General features: G+C 44.5%; 1 protein-coding gene across 1 annotated transcript in view; it reads left to right on the top strand.

Annotated features, from left to right (window-relative positions):
- adgrv1 (adhesion G protein-coupled receptor V1) overlaps positions 1–14,023 on the top strand; it is a gene marked incomplete at both ends in the record, with an annotated part of 385,866 nt that overhangs the window by 126,187 nt on the left and 245,656 nt on the right. Inside the window, 15 exons of the mRNA XM_080738840.1 lie at positions 2,600–2,775; positions 3,685–3,809; positions 4,040–4,224; positions 5,768–5,914; positions 6,651–6,731; positions 6,828–6,881; positions 6,978–7,031; positions 7,128–7,181; positions 7,328–7,381; positions 7,648–7,881; positions 10,051–10,153; positions 10,445–10,676; positions 11,521–11,725; positions 12,669–12,815; positions 13,515–13,773. Of these exons, the coding sequence (XP_080594966.1) occupies positions 2,600–2,775; positions 3,685–3,809; positions 4,040–4,224; positions 5,768–5,914; positions 6,651–6,731; positions 6,828–6,881; positions 6,978–7,031; positions 7,128–7,181; positions 7,328–7,381; positions 7,648–7,881; positions 10,051–10,153; positions 10,445–10,676; positions 11,521–11,725; positions 12,669–12,815; positions 13,515–13,773 (2,110 nt within the window). The remainder of the gene's footprint in view (positions 1–2,599; positions 2,776–3,684; positions 3,810–4,039; positions 4,225–5,767; positions 5,915–6,650; positions 6,732–6,827; positions 6,882–6,977; positions 7,032–7,127; positions 7,182–7,327; positions 7,382–7,647; positions 7,882–10,050; positions 10,154–10,444; positions 10,677–11,520; positions 11,726–12,668; positions 12,816–13,514; positions 13,774–14,023) is intronic.

The raw sequence follows: 14,023 nt of genomic DNA, 5'->3' as shown, positions 1-14,023 counted from the left end.
TATGGAGATATCTGTATCTGTCTGTCTTTTTATGCCCATATATGGAGATCTTTGACCATCTGTTTGCCTCTGTCCATTTATGTCCATATATGGAGATATCTGTATCTGTCTGTCTGCAATCCATTTTATGCCCATATATGGGGGCATTCATTTTATGCCCATATATGGAGAACGCGCGTGCCCGTGGGACGAACGGTTCTCGAGATACGCGGATTACATACATACATACACACTCAACAGAGATTTTTTGTTGACTCATGTGGCGTACATGATGTCAGAGCCTTTTATGAAGTGATGTCACAATGAGTCAGAGCTTTCGCCGATTTCCTCCGGAACAGCCTGATGTCAACAATCAACCCCGCATAAGGAGATTCCGAACGTTTCGCGCCGGTTCGGGAAAACCGCACGTCGGGTCGGGTCGAGACCCGGCACTGCACTCCGTGCCGCGGCGGGGAACGCGCGTGCCGAATCTGAAGCCGGTGGGACGAACGGTTCTCGAGATACGCGGATTACAGACACACAGAGACTTCTCGCATTTATAGATAGACTAGAAGGTCGGTAGGAAAAAAAATTGAGAAAAAAAAAATTCTCAAAAAATTCTTTTTAGAAAAAAACACTTTTGAGAAAAAAAGTTTTTTGAGAAAAAAAAAATTTTGAGAAAAAAAAATTTTTGAGAAAAAAAAATTGAGAAAAAAAAATGTTTTGAGAAAAAAAAAATTTGAGAAAAAAAAAATGTTTGAGAAAAAAAAATTGGAAAAAAAATAAATAATAATAAATAAAACGTATTGGTGATGCGATGACGTGGTGTATACGGATGTTACTGCGTTTGAGGTGAAAGAGAAAAGTGGAAAGTTGTGAGCTAATTATTAGCTATTTTTGTGTGTGTGTGTGTGTGTGTGTGTGTGTGTGTGTGTGTACACAGTGGTGTCAAATTTCACTCCACTTACTGCGACATCACCGGTCACCATGGCAACGGGGGGCCAATGATAGAGTTATGGGCGGTATTCCCTACGTTCTACCTACATCGGACGTTCTCCCTACCTACCGCTTGGAAGTGGGATGCGGCTTTAAGCCAATTGTAAATACTAGAAGCTGGGCCGCCCTTCGGGCGGCCCAGCGTCTAGTCGGCCAACTCGGAACAATGTAAATAGGGAATGAATGCCCCGCCCTTTAATGCAAACCCCATTATACCTGTTTTCATAGGACCCGTTTTGACCATCTGTCTGCCTGTGTCCATTTATGCCCATATATGGAGATATCTGTATCTGTCTGTCTGTCTGTCGGCGTCCATTTTATGTCCATATATGGAGATCACTGCAGTTATAGTTCTGGGTCCATTTTATGCCCATATATGGAGATATCTGTCTATCTGCTTCCATTTTATGCCCATATATGGAGTATCTGTCTGTGCCTCCAACTGTGTTGCAGACACAGTGCCGGTTCCCCCTTTAATGCAAACCTCATTATACCTGTTGTCATAGGACCCGTTTTGAACATCTGTTTGCCTGTGTCCATTTATGCCCATATATGGAGATATCTGTATCTGTCTGTCTGCGTCCATTTTATGCCCATATATGGAGATCTTTGACCATCTGTTTGCCTCTGTCCATTTATGTCCATATATGGAGATATCTGTATCTGTCTGTCTGCAATCCATTTTATGCCCATATATGGGGGCATTCATTTTATGCCCATATATGGAGAACGCGCGTGCCCGTGGGACGAACGGTTCTCGAGATACGCGGATTACATACATACATACACACTCACAGAGATTTTTTGTTGACTCATGTGGCGTACGTGATGTCAGAGCCTTTTATGAAGTGATGTCACAATGAGTCAGAGCTTTCGCCGATTTCCTCCGGAACAGCCTGATGTCAACAATCAACCCCGCATAAGGAGATTCCGAACGTTTCGCGTCGGTTCGGGAAAACCGCACGTCGGGTCGGGTCGAGACCAGGCACTGCACTCCGTGCCGCGGCGGGGAACGCGCGTGCCGAATCTGAAGCCGGTGGGACGAACGGTTCTCGAGATACGCGGATTACAGACACGCAGAGACTTCTCGCATTTATAGATAGATTAACATACTCAGATTGGATGGACAAAATAACTTCTTTATTGATTCACACACAACAATGTACATAACAGAGCTTCAGCTTATGACTAACCACACCATTTATTTAGATTAACCATATCATGTATTGCAATGATATTAACCATACAATATGAAAATTTCATATCACGATTATTTTGACAAGAGAAAGGTCCCACCACATGATTAGCCTGGAACCAGACCAATCCGTCTGGGCGTATATGGGTCTGGCCCCGCTCAATTGTGAATCCATTTCCTCTCCCAAAGAATTGGGGGACCAATCAGAGCCCAGCATTGGTCTGGTCTAACCAATCGTGTTCAGAGCCATTTCTTTTAACCCACCCTTTGGAAATTAAAATGCTGCTAGCGAGTCCAGCTAGACTAATATCAGACACACAGTGAGGAATTAGTTTGAGCAACACCAGGCTACCACATACCACCGTATATAAAAGAACTTCTGCAGGCTTTATTTTCAGCACCTTGTTTGTTTGTTTGCTCTCCTGGCAGACCTTGGAGATCTGGGCGGTGCTGGACGCGGAGCCCGAGGCCAACGAGACCTTCACGGTGCAGCTGTCCAGCCCCACGGGGGGAGCCCGTCTGGGGGAGCAGCTCAGCACCTTCATCACCGTCCTGGAGAACCTGGCCCCGTCCGGCCTGTTCCGCATCGGACCCTCTCTCAACAGGTCACTGTCACACCGCCATGCTGGGACAGATAGCACATCACCATTTCACACAATCTTATCACGATTATTTTTATTGTAGCTTTTTATGGTTGTGTTTCAAGTTACTTAAAGGAGTAGTTCACCACTTTTCAACCTGTCTTCATATAATAGGTCCTCACTAATGTTCATGATAAAATATCACCATTTTTTCTTCTCAGTCCAAGTCTCCTTGGAGAGCTGTGGGAAGTTCAGAATCCATCGTCTTGTTTTCCAAAAAAAAGATTTTATCAATATTTTTGAAAAAAATATTTAGATTTTTATTATCGCGAGAACAATGGCTTCCACTTTAAAATTGCAACTTTTCAGGAATAGAAAGCCTGCATTTTCTATAAGCTGGATTGGTAATCGATGATGTCACAAGACGATGGGTTTCTGACCAGCCCACAAAAAAAAGAAAAAGAAAAAAGAAAAGCTATTTTTGAGTGAGGACCAATTATATGAACATAGGTTGAAAAGTGGTGGAGTGCCCCTTTAACAGTAAAACCATAAAAAATAAACTAAAAGAAAAATGAGTAACAGACCATTTTAGACCAAAATTTCTGCCCTACAGCAATGATTTTTTCCTTATAATTGTTGATTTATATCAACATTTTTTTATATAATCGACTAAATCGATTAGTCTAACAACTTACCCAGTATACCATACTGTACAGTACATACTCAAAAATACAGAAAATGGCTGATCCTTAAGCTCACAACACCTCACATTGCGATGCGTTGTGAGCACGCATGCACACACACACACACACACACACGCTCATAGATTTCATCTCTCTAACTGTGTGTGTGTGTGTGTGTGTGTGTGTGTGTGTGTGTGTGTGTGTGTGTGTGTGTGTGTGTGTTTGTGTGTGTGTGTGTGTGTGTTTCCAGAACTAACACGGAGGTGGTGTCTGCTGAAGGGGGCGTGGTCTTTCTGACCGTCTCCCGTAGCAACGGTCTGGAGTCGTCCGTCAGCGTGGAATGGGAGACACAGTCGGAGACGGCCGTGAGCAACGGTGAGGGAACAGTTACCAGGACCCCTGGGAAGATTCAAAAATCCAGATTATCTCTGGTGTTGTAATTATGGACGTCCTTAACGTTTATAAAGTATTTTGCCAGGTACATGGGTATGGTGTAGTGTATCTTGTACACCAGGCCCATTGCAAGTTGCTTACACTCTGTAATGTAATGTAATGTAATGTAATGTAATGTAATGTAATGTAATGTATTCATGTGGTTCTCACAGAGGGCAGTGTCCCAGTGCTGGGTGTCTACCAGACCTTCCCAGAGAGCCCCACCTCAGCCTGGTGCTCCGTCCCCGACCACGGAGCCTCCTCCCTGGCTATGAGGCTGGACAGAACCCCCTCTGTGGGCTCAGCTCATACCCTGGCCACTCTGTACAGGTGGCAGGGGGTCTTTGTCCCCATACAGGTACAGAGGAGACCACCCCCCTCCCCCCTCTCTCAAGAACCTAACATTTATTTACACATCGTTTACTGTCAGGCATAAACCTCATATCTCCATGTTTGAACTTTTTCCCTTCTTTCATAAATGAATGCCTTACACAAAACACACAATATTATTGCGACCAGTTTACTGTCTGCACCAGCTTGTCCGTAGCCTGACGTTGTGATTCCCCTGACTAATCATTGTCTTGGCTATCTGGCCAGTGTGGCACAGAGTCACAGTGATGTCACAGTGATGTTGGACTTCAGGGATGTCGATATATGGGCATAAAAGGGACAGAATCACAGTGATGTCACAGTGATGTGGACATCAGGGATCTCCATATATTTGGCCTTAAAGGGGTTTGGTTCCCCTGTCATCACAGGAATCTCCATATATGGGCATAAAAGGGATTTGTTCCCCTGGCATCACAGAGATCTCCATATATGGGCATAACAGGGACAGTCTGTCTGTCTGTCTGTCTGTCTGTCTGTCTGTCTGTCTGTCTGGGTAACGCTTGTCTTTTTTGTTGATTTACTCTCATGATCTGACATCACTTTGATGTCAGGGGAACCAAATCCATTTTATTGCCATATATGGAGATCCCTGTGATGCCAGGGGAACCAAATCCCTTTGGCCAGAGGGCCAAGACATGGCGCGACCTCGCCCTGAGGGCCAAGACATGGCACAACCTCGCCCTGAGGCGTCTTACTGGTATTATATTGTCTCTGTGGGGTGGAAACAGTTACTGTTACCTTTAAGGATGAGCTTGTAGCAGATCTAAAATGCGCTCGAAGTTCACAACTTCGCACTGAGTTTGGAGCTTGCGGATCTGCTACTTTTGATGCTCTTGTGTGACAACTGTACTTAGTATCATCAAGTAGGGGCATTAATTTATGAAAAAACACAACAAGTTAGGATATGGAGATAAGAGGATTCTGCTCCACAGCAACAGTATATATACTGTATATAAAATAATGTAAAGTGTGACTGCGGGTTGTATACATATTTAACCAACACAAAGTATTAACAATAGCTTGTAGGTGACCAAACAAAAACTATATTCTTATCAGAACACAGGTTCTTTTTTTTTCATTTCCAGAAATGTTACAGCTGTACAGTACAAGGTTTCCATCTGACAGCGACAAATGCATTATTCTACCACTTTTTGTGCACATGTTCAGATACTGGATTCTGATTGGCTTAAAATAGTGGTAAATCAGTCAACAACCTTGAGTTGGCTCATGGACCCCGCCCACTGTTGTGTTGCAGTTGATTGTAACTAAATAACCTTGCAAGTTACAACTGTGTTTTCTTTCATTTATATGGTAGAAGTGGTAGAAAAGCAATTTACCATTCGAGGGTCGTGGGTTGTTGGCTGATTTACCACTGTTTCAGGGTTGTGGCACGAGGCGATGGTAAATGGCTTACATTGAATTCAAAGGAGCTTTAATGGCAAAAAACATACGTTTACATTCCCAAAGGCAACTGTGAAAGAAAACATAATATGTACTCTTCTCTCTCTCAGTCGATCAGGATCCAGGCTCCAGGCTCCTGTGTGGGCTTTGCAGTGAAGGGGTCCTCCTACGTAGCTGTGACCCACGGGGGTCCTCCACACTCCCCTGCTGCTAACCTCAGCATCTTCAGACTGCAGAAGGACCTCAACTTCACATTGGTACACAATAAATGTTCTCCTTATATTCCTCTAAAACACTGCTTCTCAGAATTAGACATTTGAAGGTCTCCCCTTAACTTTGACAGTGTACAAATGGAACCAAATGGACCCATTTCTACACTGTCAAAGTTACAGACTTGTAAGGGTCAATTTAGACCCCCCTAAAGGAACATAGAGAGTCCCTGAAACCCACTTTGAGACTCACTGGTCTAAAACATTTGATTGTATAACAGTGGTTCCCAAACTGGGGCGGCTCCCTAGACCAGAGGATTACCTTAATGTGCAACATGTGCAAAACAGGACAGCCTGTTTTGAGAACCCGTGGGATGCTTTTAACCTCCACCTTCCCAAAACCAGAGAAAGACACAACGGTCTGAAATGGGACTTTGTGAGGATAGAAGGTGCTAGTGGGACCCCAAAAAAAGGTTTTAAAATAGGAAAAGTGAATTTTCATGGTGTATCACCTTTAACAAATTGGCCAAATTGATAAATATTACATAAGAAAGAGACAAACATTGTGAAAATAGTCTCTCTACAAGCTCACAACATGTAGTTTGACTATTTTCACAATGTTTATCTGTGGAACCGAGTCAATTCCAATTAAGTGCTTGTCAGGGTGGGGGTCCCCAGTTCAAATATGATTAGTTTGGGGGGTTGTGGCCTGAAAGGTCCAGGAACTCTTGCTGTATCTGACAATTTCTTTCCCCCCACATGTTTTGATGTTTGGTTTCTGCAGGAACAAACGTTGGGCGTGGAAGCTATGGACGTCCAACACTTCTCTATAGAGAACACACATTACCTTCTGGCCTCCAGTCAGGTGAGATCTTCTCCATAGAGAACACACATTACCTTCTGATCTCCAGTCAGGTGAGATCTTCTCCATAGAGAACACACATTACCTTCTGGTCTCCAGTCAGGTGAGATCTTCTCCATAGAGAACACACATTACCTTCTGGTCTCCAGTCAGGTGAGATCTTCTCCATAGAGAACACACATTACCTTCTGGTCTCCAGTCAGGTGAGATCTTCTCCATAGAGAACACACATTACCTTCTGGCCTCCAGTCAGCTGAGATCTTCTCCATAGAGAACACACATTACCTTCTGGTCTCCAGTCAGGTGAGATCTTCTCCATAGAGAACACACATTACCTTCTGGTCTCCAGTCAGGTGAGATCTTCTCCATAGAGAACACACATTACCTTCTGGCCTCCAGTCAGGTGAGATCTTCTCCATAGAGAACACACATTACCTTCTAGCCTCCAGTCAGGTGAGATCTTCTCTATAGAGAACACACATTACCTTCTAGCCTCCAGTCAGGTGAGATCTTCTCCATAGAGAACACACATTACCTTCTAGCCTCCAGTCAGGTGAGATCTTCTCCATAGAGAACACACATTACCTTCTGGTCTCCAGTCAGGTGAGATCTTCTCCATAGAGAACACACATTACCTTCTGGTCTCCAGTCAGGTGAGATCTTCTCCATAGAGAACACACATTACCTTCTGGTCTCCAGTCAGGTGAGATCAACTTGACGTGACTCCATGACATGTTTGCATTTGCATACTATGCGAACACATGTCTCATATACGAGGAAACTGCTTTGATGATATTGTTGAGCTTTGGACATTTCTCAAAAAAGCTCACATTGTTTAATTTAACTGGATCATTTGGGGTTTTGTTTTAACTTTATTATCATTTTTATTATTAATGGGTTAACCTACTTTGTGCTGCAGGTTTTCGTCCGGGGCGGAGATGCTGTTTTCACCCTCCACCAGACCCTTGACCTCCAGGGCAGCGTGGTCAGTGTGTCCGTGTTCTCCTTTGGTCTAGCGGTTCCTGCGTACCTGGCGGCCTGCACGGACGGACAGACTGACGGCTGCTTCCTGCTGCAGTGGACGGACGGACGTTTCCAGGACCCCGCCCCTCTCAGTGTCAGGGGCGGAGCCAGGCAGGTGGCGGCGGCCCACGTGGGGGCGGAGCTTACCCTCCTGTTGGTCGTCCTTGAAGGTGACCCCTCTCTGCCCGCTTTGAACTGGCACAAATAGTAGATCTACAAGCTACAAACCTCTCATCTCCATATTCTATTTTTTAAATTTATTTTATATTATATATATTTTTTATGATTTTTTTTACAAAACAGACAAACACAGAAGACAACAAACTGCACAGGACACACATTGTACACCGACATACACATACAGTAGACACTTAAAGATAGGGAAACAAGTAGGGAATTACGGTACAAAACATACACAAATTGTTTTTTTCATAAATGAATGCCCTTTGTATGATTTGAATGATCATACAAAAGTAGCAAAAGCATCAAATCTGCAAGCTCAAACCTACTTTTCTACTTATTGACACCCGACAGATGAATTGTAGATCGACTGCTTTTGGACGATGAGATTTGTGTAGATGGAAATGAAAAAGGTCCAAGTGAGTCATGTGCCAACCCAGGTCCAGTTTACAAAATCTAGAAAGCGTTTCCTAAATGGTTAATTTTCTCAGCTGCTGTTCTGCAATTTCTTTAAACGATTTTACCTGTGGTTCAGTGTGGCAGACACCAGTACCACACTTGAGAATTGGCGAGTTATATTTGTTAAGAGGAAATTCACATGAGCCCTGTTTTCCTACGGTCTGTATTTGTGGAGAGAACAGAAGGCATATTTAGAAACAGCCTCCTTCCTCCGCTGTAGGAGAAGGTTCTTATGTACTTGTTTGAGTGTTTTTTCTCACAAGTGCTTTGAGCTTGTCGATCTGCTACTTTCAGCGAAAGCTTTTCCCCCGGCAATAACAGACAACATAAAGGACACCAGCAGAGAGCCCTGTGGGACTCCGGTCGACCGCATAGGGTTTAAGTGGTTAAGTAAAAAGCATCAGGGTACTTGGTTCTTTCCAACGCTGTGCAGAGCGAGGTGCTGAGAGCCTCTCGGCTGGGACCTGTTGCACATTTTACCGGAAAGGCAGCGCCCCGCCCGCCCGGGTGGGGGGGGGGGGGAACCCGACCGCAGATGGATGGAAAGGCTGTAATTTGTCAGCGTTGGGTGTGTCAGGCTCACCAAGTCCTTACTCAACGGAACCATGACATTCTAGCATGAAAGGACACAGTGCCAGCATAAATCTATGTTTGTGTATCGGTGTGTGTGTGTGTGTGTGTGTGTGTGTGTACAGCAGTGTTTCTCAACCTTTTTTCTGCATGGGCACACTTTTCATGTCCCAAGAATCCATGGGCACACCAACATAATATGGGGGTGTAAATATCGTCACTGTCGGGAAGAAACCTCGTATCTCCAAGTTTCAAATTTGTACGTTTCTTCGCAAAGTAAAGCCCTGCTTCATCATACAAGGCTGTTGCACAACAGTAGTGAAAACAGCAGATCTACAAGCACACAACGCCTCGCACCGCGAGGCGTTGTGTGCTTGTAGATCTGCTGTTTTCACTAGTTTAAATCATTTTTAAAATGATAAATACAATTTCAAGCTTTCAAGCAGTTTCAAGGGGCACACTTGACCCTTCTCAGGGGCACACCAAAGGTCCCCAGGACCAGTGGTTGAGAAACACTGGTGTACAGTATGTGCATGTGTGTATTACTACTTGCGAAATAGGCCAAAATGTTCCCACAATTCTAGTAGGAATTGGGAAAGAGGACATTTGGAGGACTGTTTTCCTGGTCCTCCTCACAATATAAAGTGTTGTTTTCTAGGCTTACACTCAGGGACAGATTCAGGTTGAGGTTAGGATTAGGGATTTTAGTTTTAGGGATTACGGTTAGAAGTTGTGCCCTGATTTATGGTTCGCTGTGTGCGCCGAAAATAGCAGATCTACAAGCTCATGATGTACGATGCATTGTGGGCTTGTGTGATGCATTGTGAGCTTGTAAATCGGCGATTATCTGTGTGCGACACCTAGCAGGCAACTAAGTATAACACAGGCTTCCTAGGTTTAGGAGTAAAACTTTTATAACATTTTCCTCCTAAAATGTTGGTGACGTCCTCACTAGTAATACCTGTGTGTGTGTGTGTGTGTGTGTGTGTGTGTGTGTGTGTGTGTGTGTGTGTGTGTGTGTGTGTGTGTGTGTGTGTGTGTGTGTGTGTGTGTGTGCGTCTCCTCAGGTGACTCCTCTCCATCTTGCCAGGTTTTCGTACTCAGTGTGGATCAACCGTCACCCAAACAGATCCAGTCCATTCCACTCCCGGGTCTTGCCTCCATCCATCCGTTCACCACAGCGTCAGGCATCAGTGAGTACTGACCTTTTGAAATAGCAGATCTACAAACTCACTTGTAGATATGTTATTTTCAGCACGCAACCAAGTGTAAAATCAGTCATTACGATGCCATCAAGGCCTGCCAAAATACATTTTAGTTGACAAAATCAGCTGTAGATTTAGTCAACTAAAATCTCATATTTAGTCGACTAAAATTAGACTAAAACTAAAACTTTTAAGGAGACTAAATTATGACTAAAACTAAATCAAAATTTTCTGTCAAAAACAACATCAAACGTCTCATTACCTCCTTCTTTCTCTCAGCTTACGTGGTTCTGGCCGGCGCTAACACATCGTCCATCTTCTCCTGGAGCTCTGAGTCCTCTGTGTTCTCCATGGAGCTGGAGGAGGCTCCTCCAGCCTGGGCCTTCTTCCCCCTGACGGCCTCCTCTCCCCTCCACGCCACCGCCAAGACCCTGCTGGCCACCGCCCAGGAGAACAGCTCCACCATCTACCACTTCACCTCCATATCCAACCAGTCAGACTTCATATACAGGTAGAGAGACGTGAAATGTCAAGGTCTCTCATTAACTCATTAGAGGTCCACAACGTGCCAACGCGTCAATCTCTTTGATGTCTCCCTGTGCCCATTGATGCGTTCGACACGTACAGTAAACTATATTAATCTGTAGCTACTGTATCTGTTTTGAGTTTATTGTGAAAATGATCATGTTTACAGTACTGTATATGGCTTGTCCCTGAAGGGGTGAGCTGTATAGATGAGGTAGAGGTACTGTATGTAGAGGTACAGATTTTCCACACATCATCGAATATTTTGCCCGAATTCCTCAAGCTCTTGGCTGGCCTCCCATAAGTAGTGACGTTACACAGGATGGATAATTCAATGGTTTTCAAACTGTAAATATGTTTTTCATCCACGGCACCCCTGAATTACACTGTTAATTTTCTGAATCTTACTTCATATTACATGACGTAAATATGCACATCTTTCCATCTGAGATACAGTTGGCTATGTCAAGGAGAAATATCCGTTTCCATAACTTTATACTTGACGTTTATCCACTTGAACCTAAGCATCCCTATTCTGCAGGGAAGGTTCACCAAAAATAGCCGATCACAACGTGACGTGTTGTGAGCTTGTAGATCTGCTATTTTTGGGGATGGAACAGTACAGTGCAAATCAGCTCTGTTTTACTATAATGTATGTAGTGATATCGATGTTTTACTATAATGTATGTAGTGATACCGATGAATAATATTATCAAATGATTCTGTGGCATCCCTGGACTGGCTTCACAGCACCCTAGAGTGCCACGGCAACCACTTTGGGAAACCCCACATCAGACTGTGTTCTTCTTGCTCCTCCTGTCTCCGTACAGTTCTGGTGAGCTGCTCTTTGCTCCGGGCGACAGCGAGCTGGAGATCGCGGTGAACCTGCTGGACGACGACATCCCCGAGGTGGAGGAGCGGTTCCGGGTCAGCCTCCAGAACCCCAAGGGCGGGGCGGAGATCGGCTTCGGCGGTCAGGTGACCGTCTTCATCCCCACCAACGACCACGCCCACGGAGTCATAGGCTTCGCTGAGGTAACGTAACGCGTTGACATGGACCACCCGCTGAGAGATTTGTTTTATCCTGTTATACTCATTGCTTTAGACTCTAGAGTGTTTGTTCAGTAACAGGGGTCTCTTGATTAAACAGAAAAAATGTTCAGGTTGGGATGCCAATTTTATCCAATCAGAAGAGAGAAGTAACACAGGATAAACAACTGACATTGGAATTGATGACGACACAGATAAACGAGCAGTCAAAATTGGAACTGAAAGACTATGATAGTATTTTCTGTTTATTAAAAAGCTGAAGAGATGCAGAGACCCCTGTTACTGAACAAACACTCTATACTAGTGCTGCTACTAATGGTTACTATCACAATATAGTGCTTTATCTTTAATATTTGAACCATAAAGGGTCATAATGTTTAACTTTTTCAATTAACAATTTTTTATTCACATCTAAAATTACACAGGATTGAAGGGTCTCAAGGTCTAAAGGGTTTAACACCTTGGTAGTTAAAATACTTGTTTCTTCATGGTGTGTGTGCAGAGGTCCATGGAGGGTTTAACATGTTGTTTCTTCATGGTGTGTGCAGAGGTCCATGGAGGGTTTAACATGTTGTTTCTTCATGGTTCTTGTGCAGAGGTCCATGGAGGGTTTAACATGTTGTTTCTTCATGGTGTGTGCAGAGGTCCATGGAGGGTTTAACATGTTCTTTCTTCATGGTGTGTGTGCAGAGGTCCATGGAGGGTTTAACATGTTGTTTCTTCATGGTGTGTGTGCAGAGGTCCATGGAGGGTTTAACATGTTGTTTCTTCATGGTGTGTGTGCAGAGGTCCATGGAGGGTTTAACATGTTGTTTCTTCATGGTGTGTGCAGAGGTCCATGGAGGGTTTAACATGTTGTTTCTTCATGGTTCTTGTGCAGAGGTCCATGGAGGGTTTAACATGTTGTTTCTTCATGGTGTGTGTGCAGAGGTCCAGGTCCATGGAGGTGGAGGAGCTTCTTCAGGACAACATGGTGTCTCTGGTGGTTGAGAGGAGGAGAGGAACGTTTGGCAGGCTGACCGTCCACTGGGCGGCCAACGGCAGTCTGGACGACATCTTCCCTCCCTCTGGAGTGGTCAGTCTGTCTGCTCTGTCCAAGAACAGTATTCATTTTGACAGCAAATGTTGATTTGCTCATTTCGTTTTTAGTCATATTTTAGTTGTAAGAAATGTTTTAGTTTCTTGTCTAGCGTTGTAATTGCAGATGTTACAATTGGTTGCATGCTGAAAACTGTTTTCAGAGCGCAATACCCTGGCGCAACCAAAACATAAAATGTATTTTAGTTCTACTGGATCTCATCTCCGCCAGTCCCTCCCAAACATCTTAGTCCAGTTTTTATTCGTTGACGAAAAGTCATAGTAGTCAAAATAATGTCCGAAATGTATGTAGAGTTGAAGTGGTAAATAAGAATCAACGATCCGTGTGTAAGTTATGGTCCATATCGTCACTGTCGGGCAGAAACCTCGTATCTCCAAGTTTCAAATTTGTACATTTTTTCGCAAAGTAAAGCCCTGCTTCATCATACAAGGCCGTCGCACATAAGTAGTGAAAACAGCAGATCTACAAGCACACAACGCCTCGCACCGCGTGCTTGTAGATTGTCTGTTTTCACTAGTTTAGTTCATTTTTCAAATGATAAATACAAAATGAACTCTTTTGGACATACAAGGTTTCCACCCGACAACGACGATATAGAAAACAGGCCGTTTTGACCGATATTTTTAAATGTTTCCTCAGCCATGATGAATAACATTCCATGTCCGTCCCTCCCAGGTGATCTTCTCAGAGGGCCAGTCTCAGGCCACCATCTCTGTGACGGTGATCGCGGACGGGGTGGCGGAGCTGAGGGAGAGCGTCACCGTGTCCCTGGTGGACGTCACCACGGTGGGGCTGGAGGACCCGCGGGTGCTGGGCGCCGTCATCGACCGGCGGCGGGACCGCGCCCTCCTGGCCATCCTGCCCAACGGATCCCCCTACGGGGTGATAGGATGGCACCTGGACTCACAGTTCACCCTGGCACAGGAGCCTCACAGTAAGACTTTAACACATTATTAACCCAGTTCACCCTGGCACAGGAGCCACACAGTAAGACTTTAACCCATTATTAACACCTGGACTCCCAGTTCACCCTGGCACAGGAGCCTCACAGTAAGACTTTAACACATTATTAACACCAGTTCACCCTGGCACAGGAGCCAACCAGTAAGACTTTAACCCATTATTAACACCAGTTCACCCTGGCACAGGAGCCACACAGTAAGACTTTAACCCATTATTAACAC

Source organism: Nannobrachium achirus (genome assembly GCF_963921795.1).
Source record: "Nannobrachium achirus genome assembly, chromosome: 12".
In the NCBI taxonomy this organism is placed as follows: domain Eukaryota; kingdom Metazoa; phylum Chordata; class Actinopteri; order Myctophiformes; family Myctophidae; genus Nannobrachium; species Nannobrachium achirus.
This window is presented reverse-complemented; position numbering and strand designations above follow the sequence as displayed.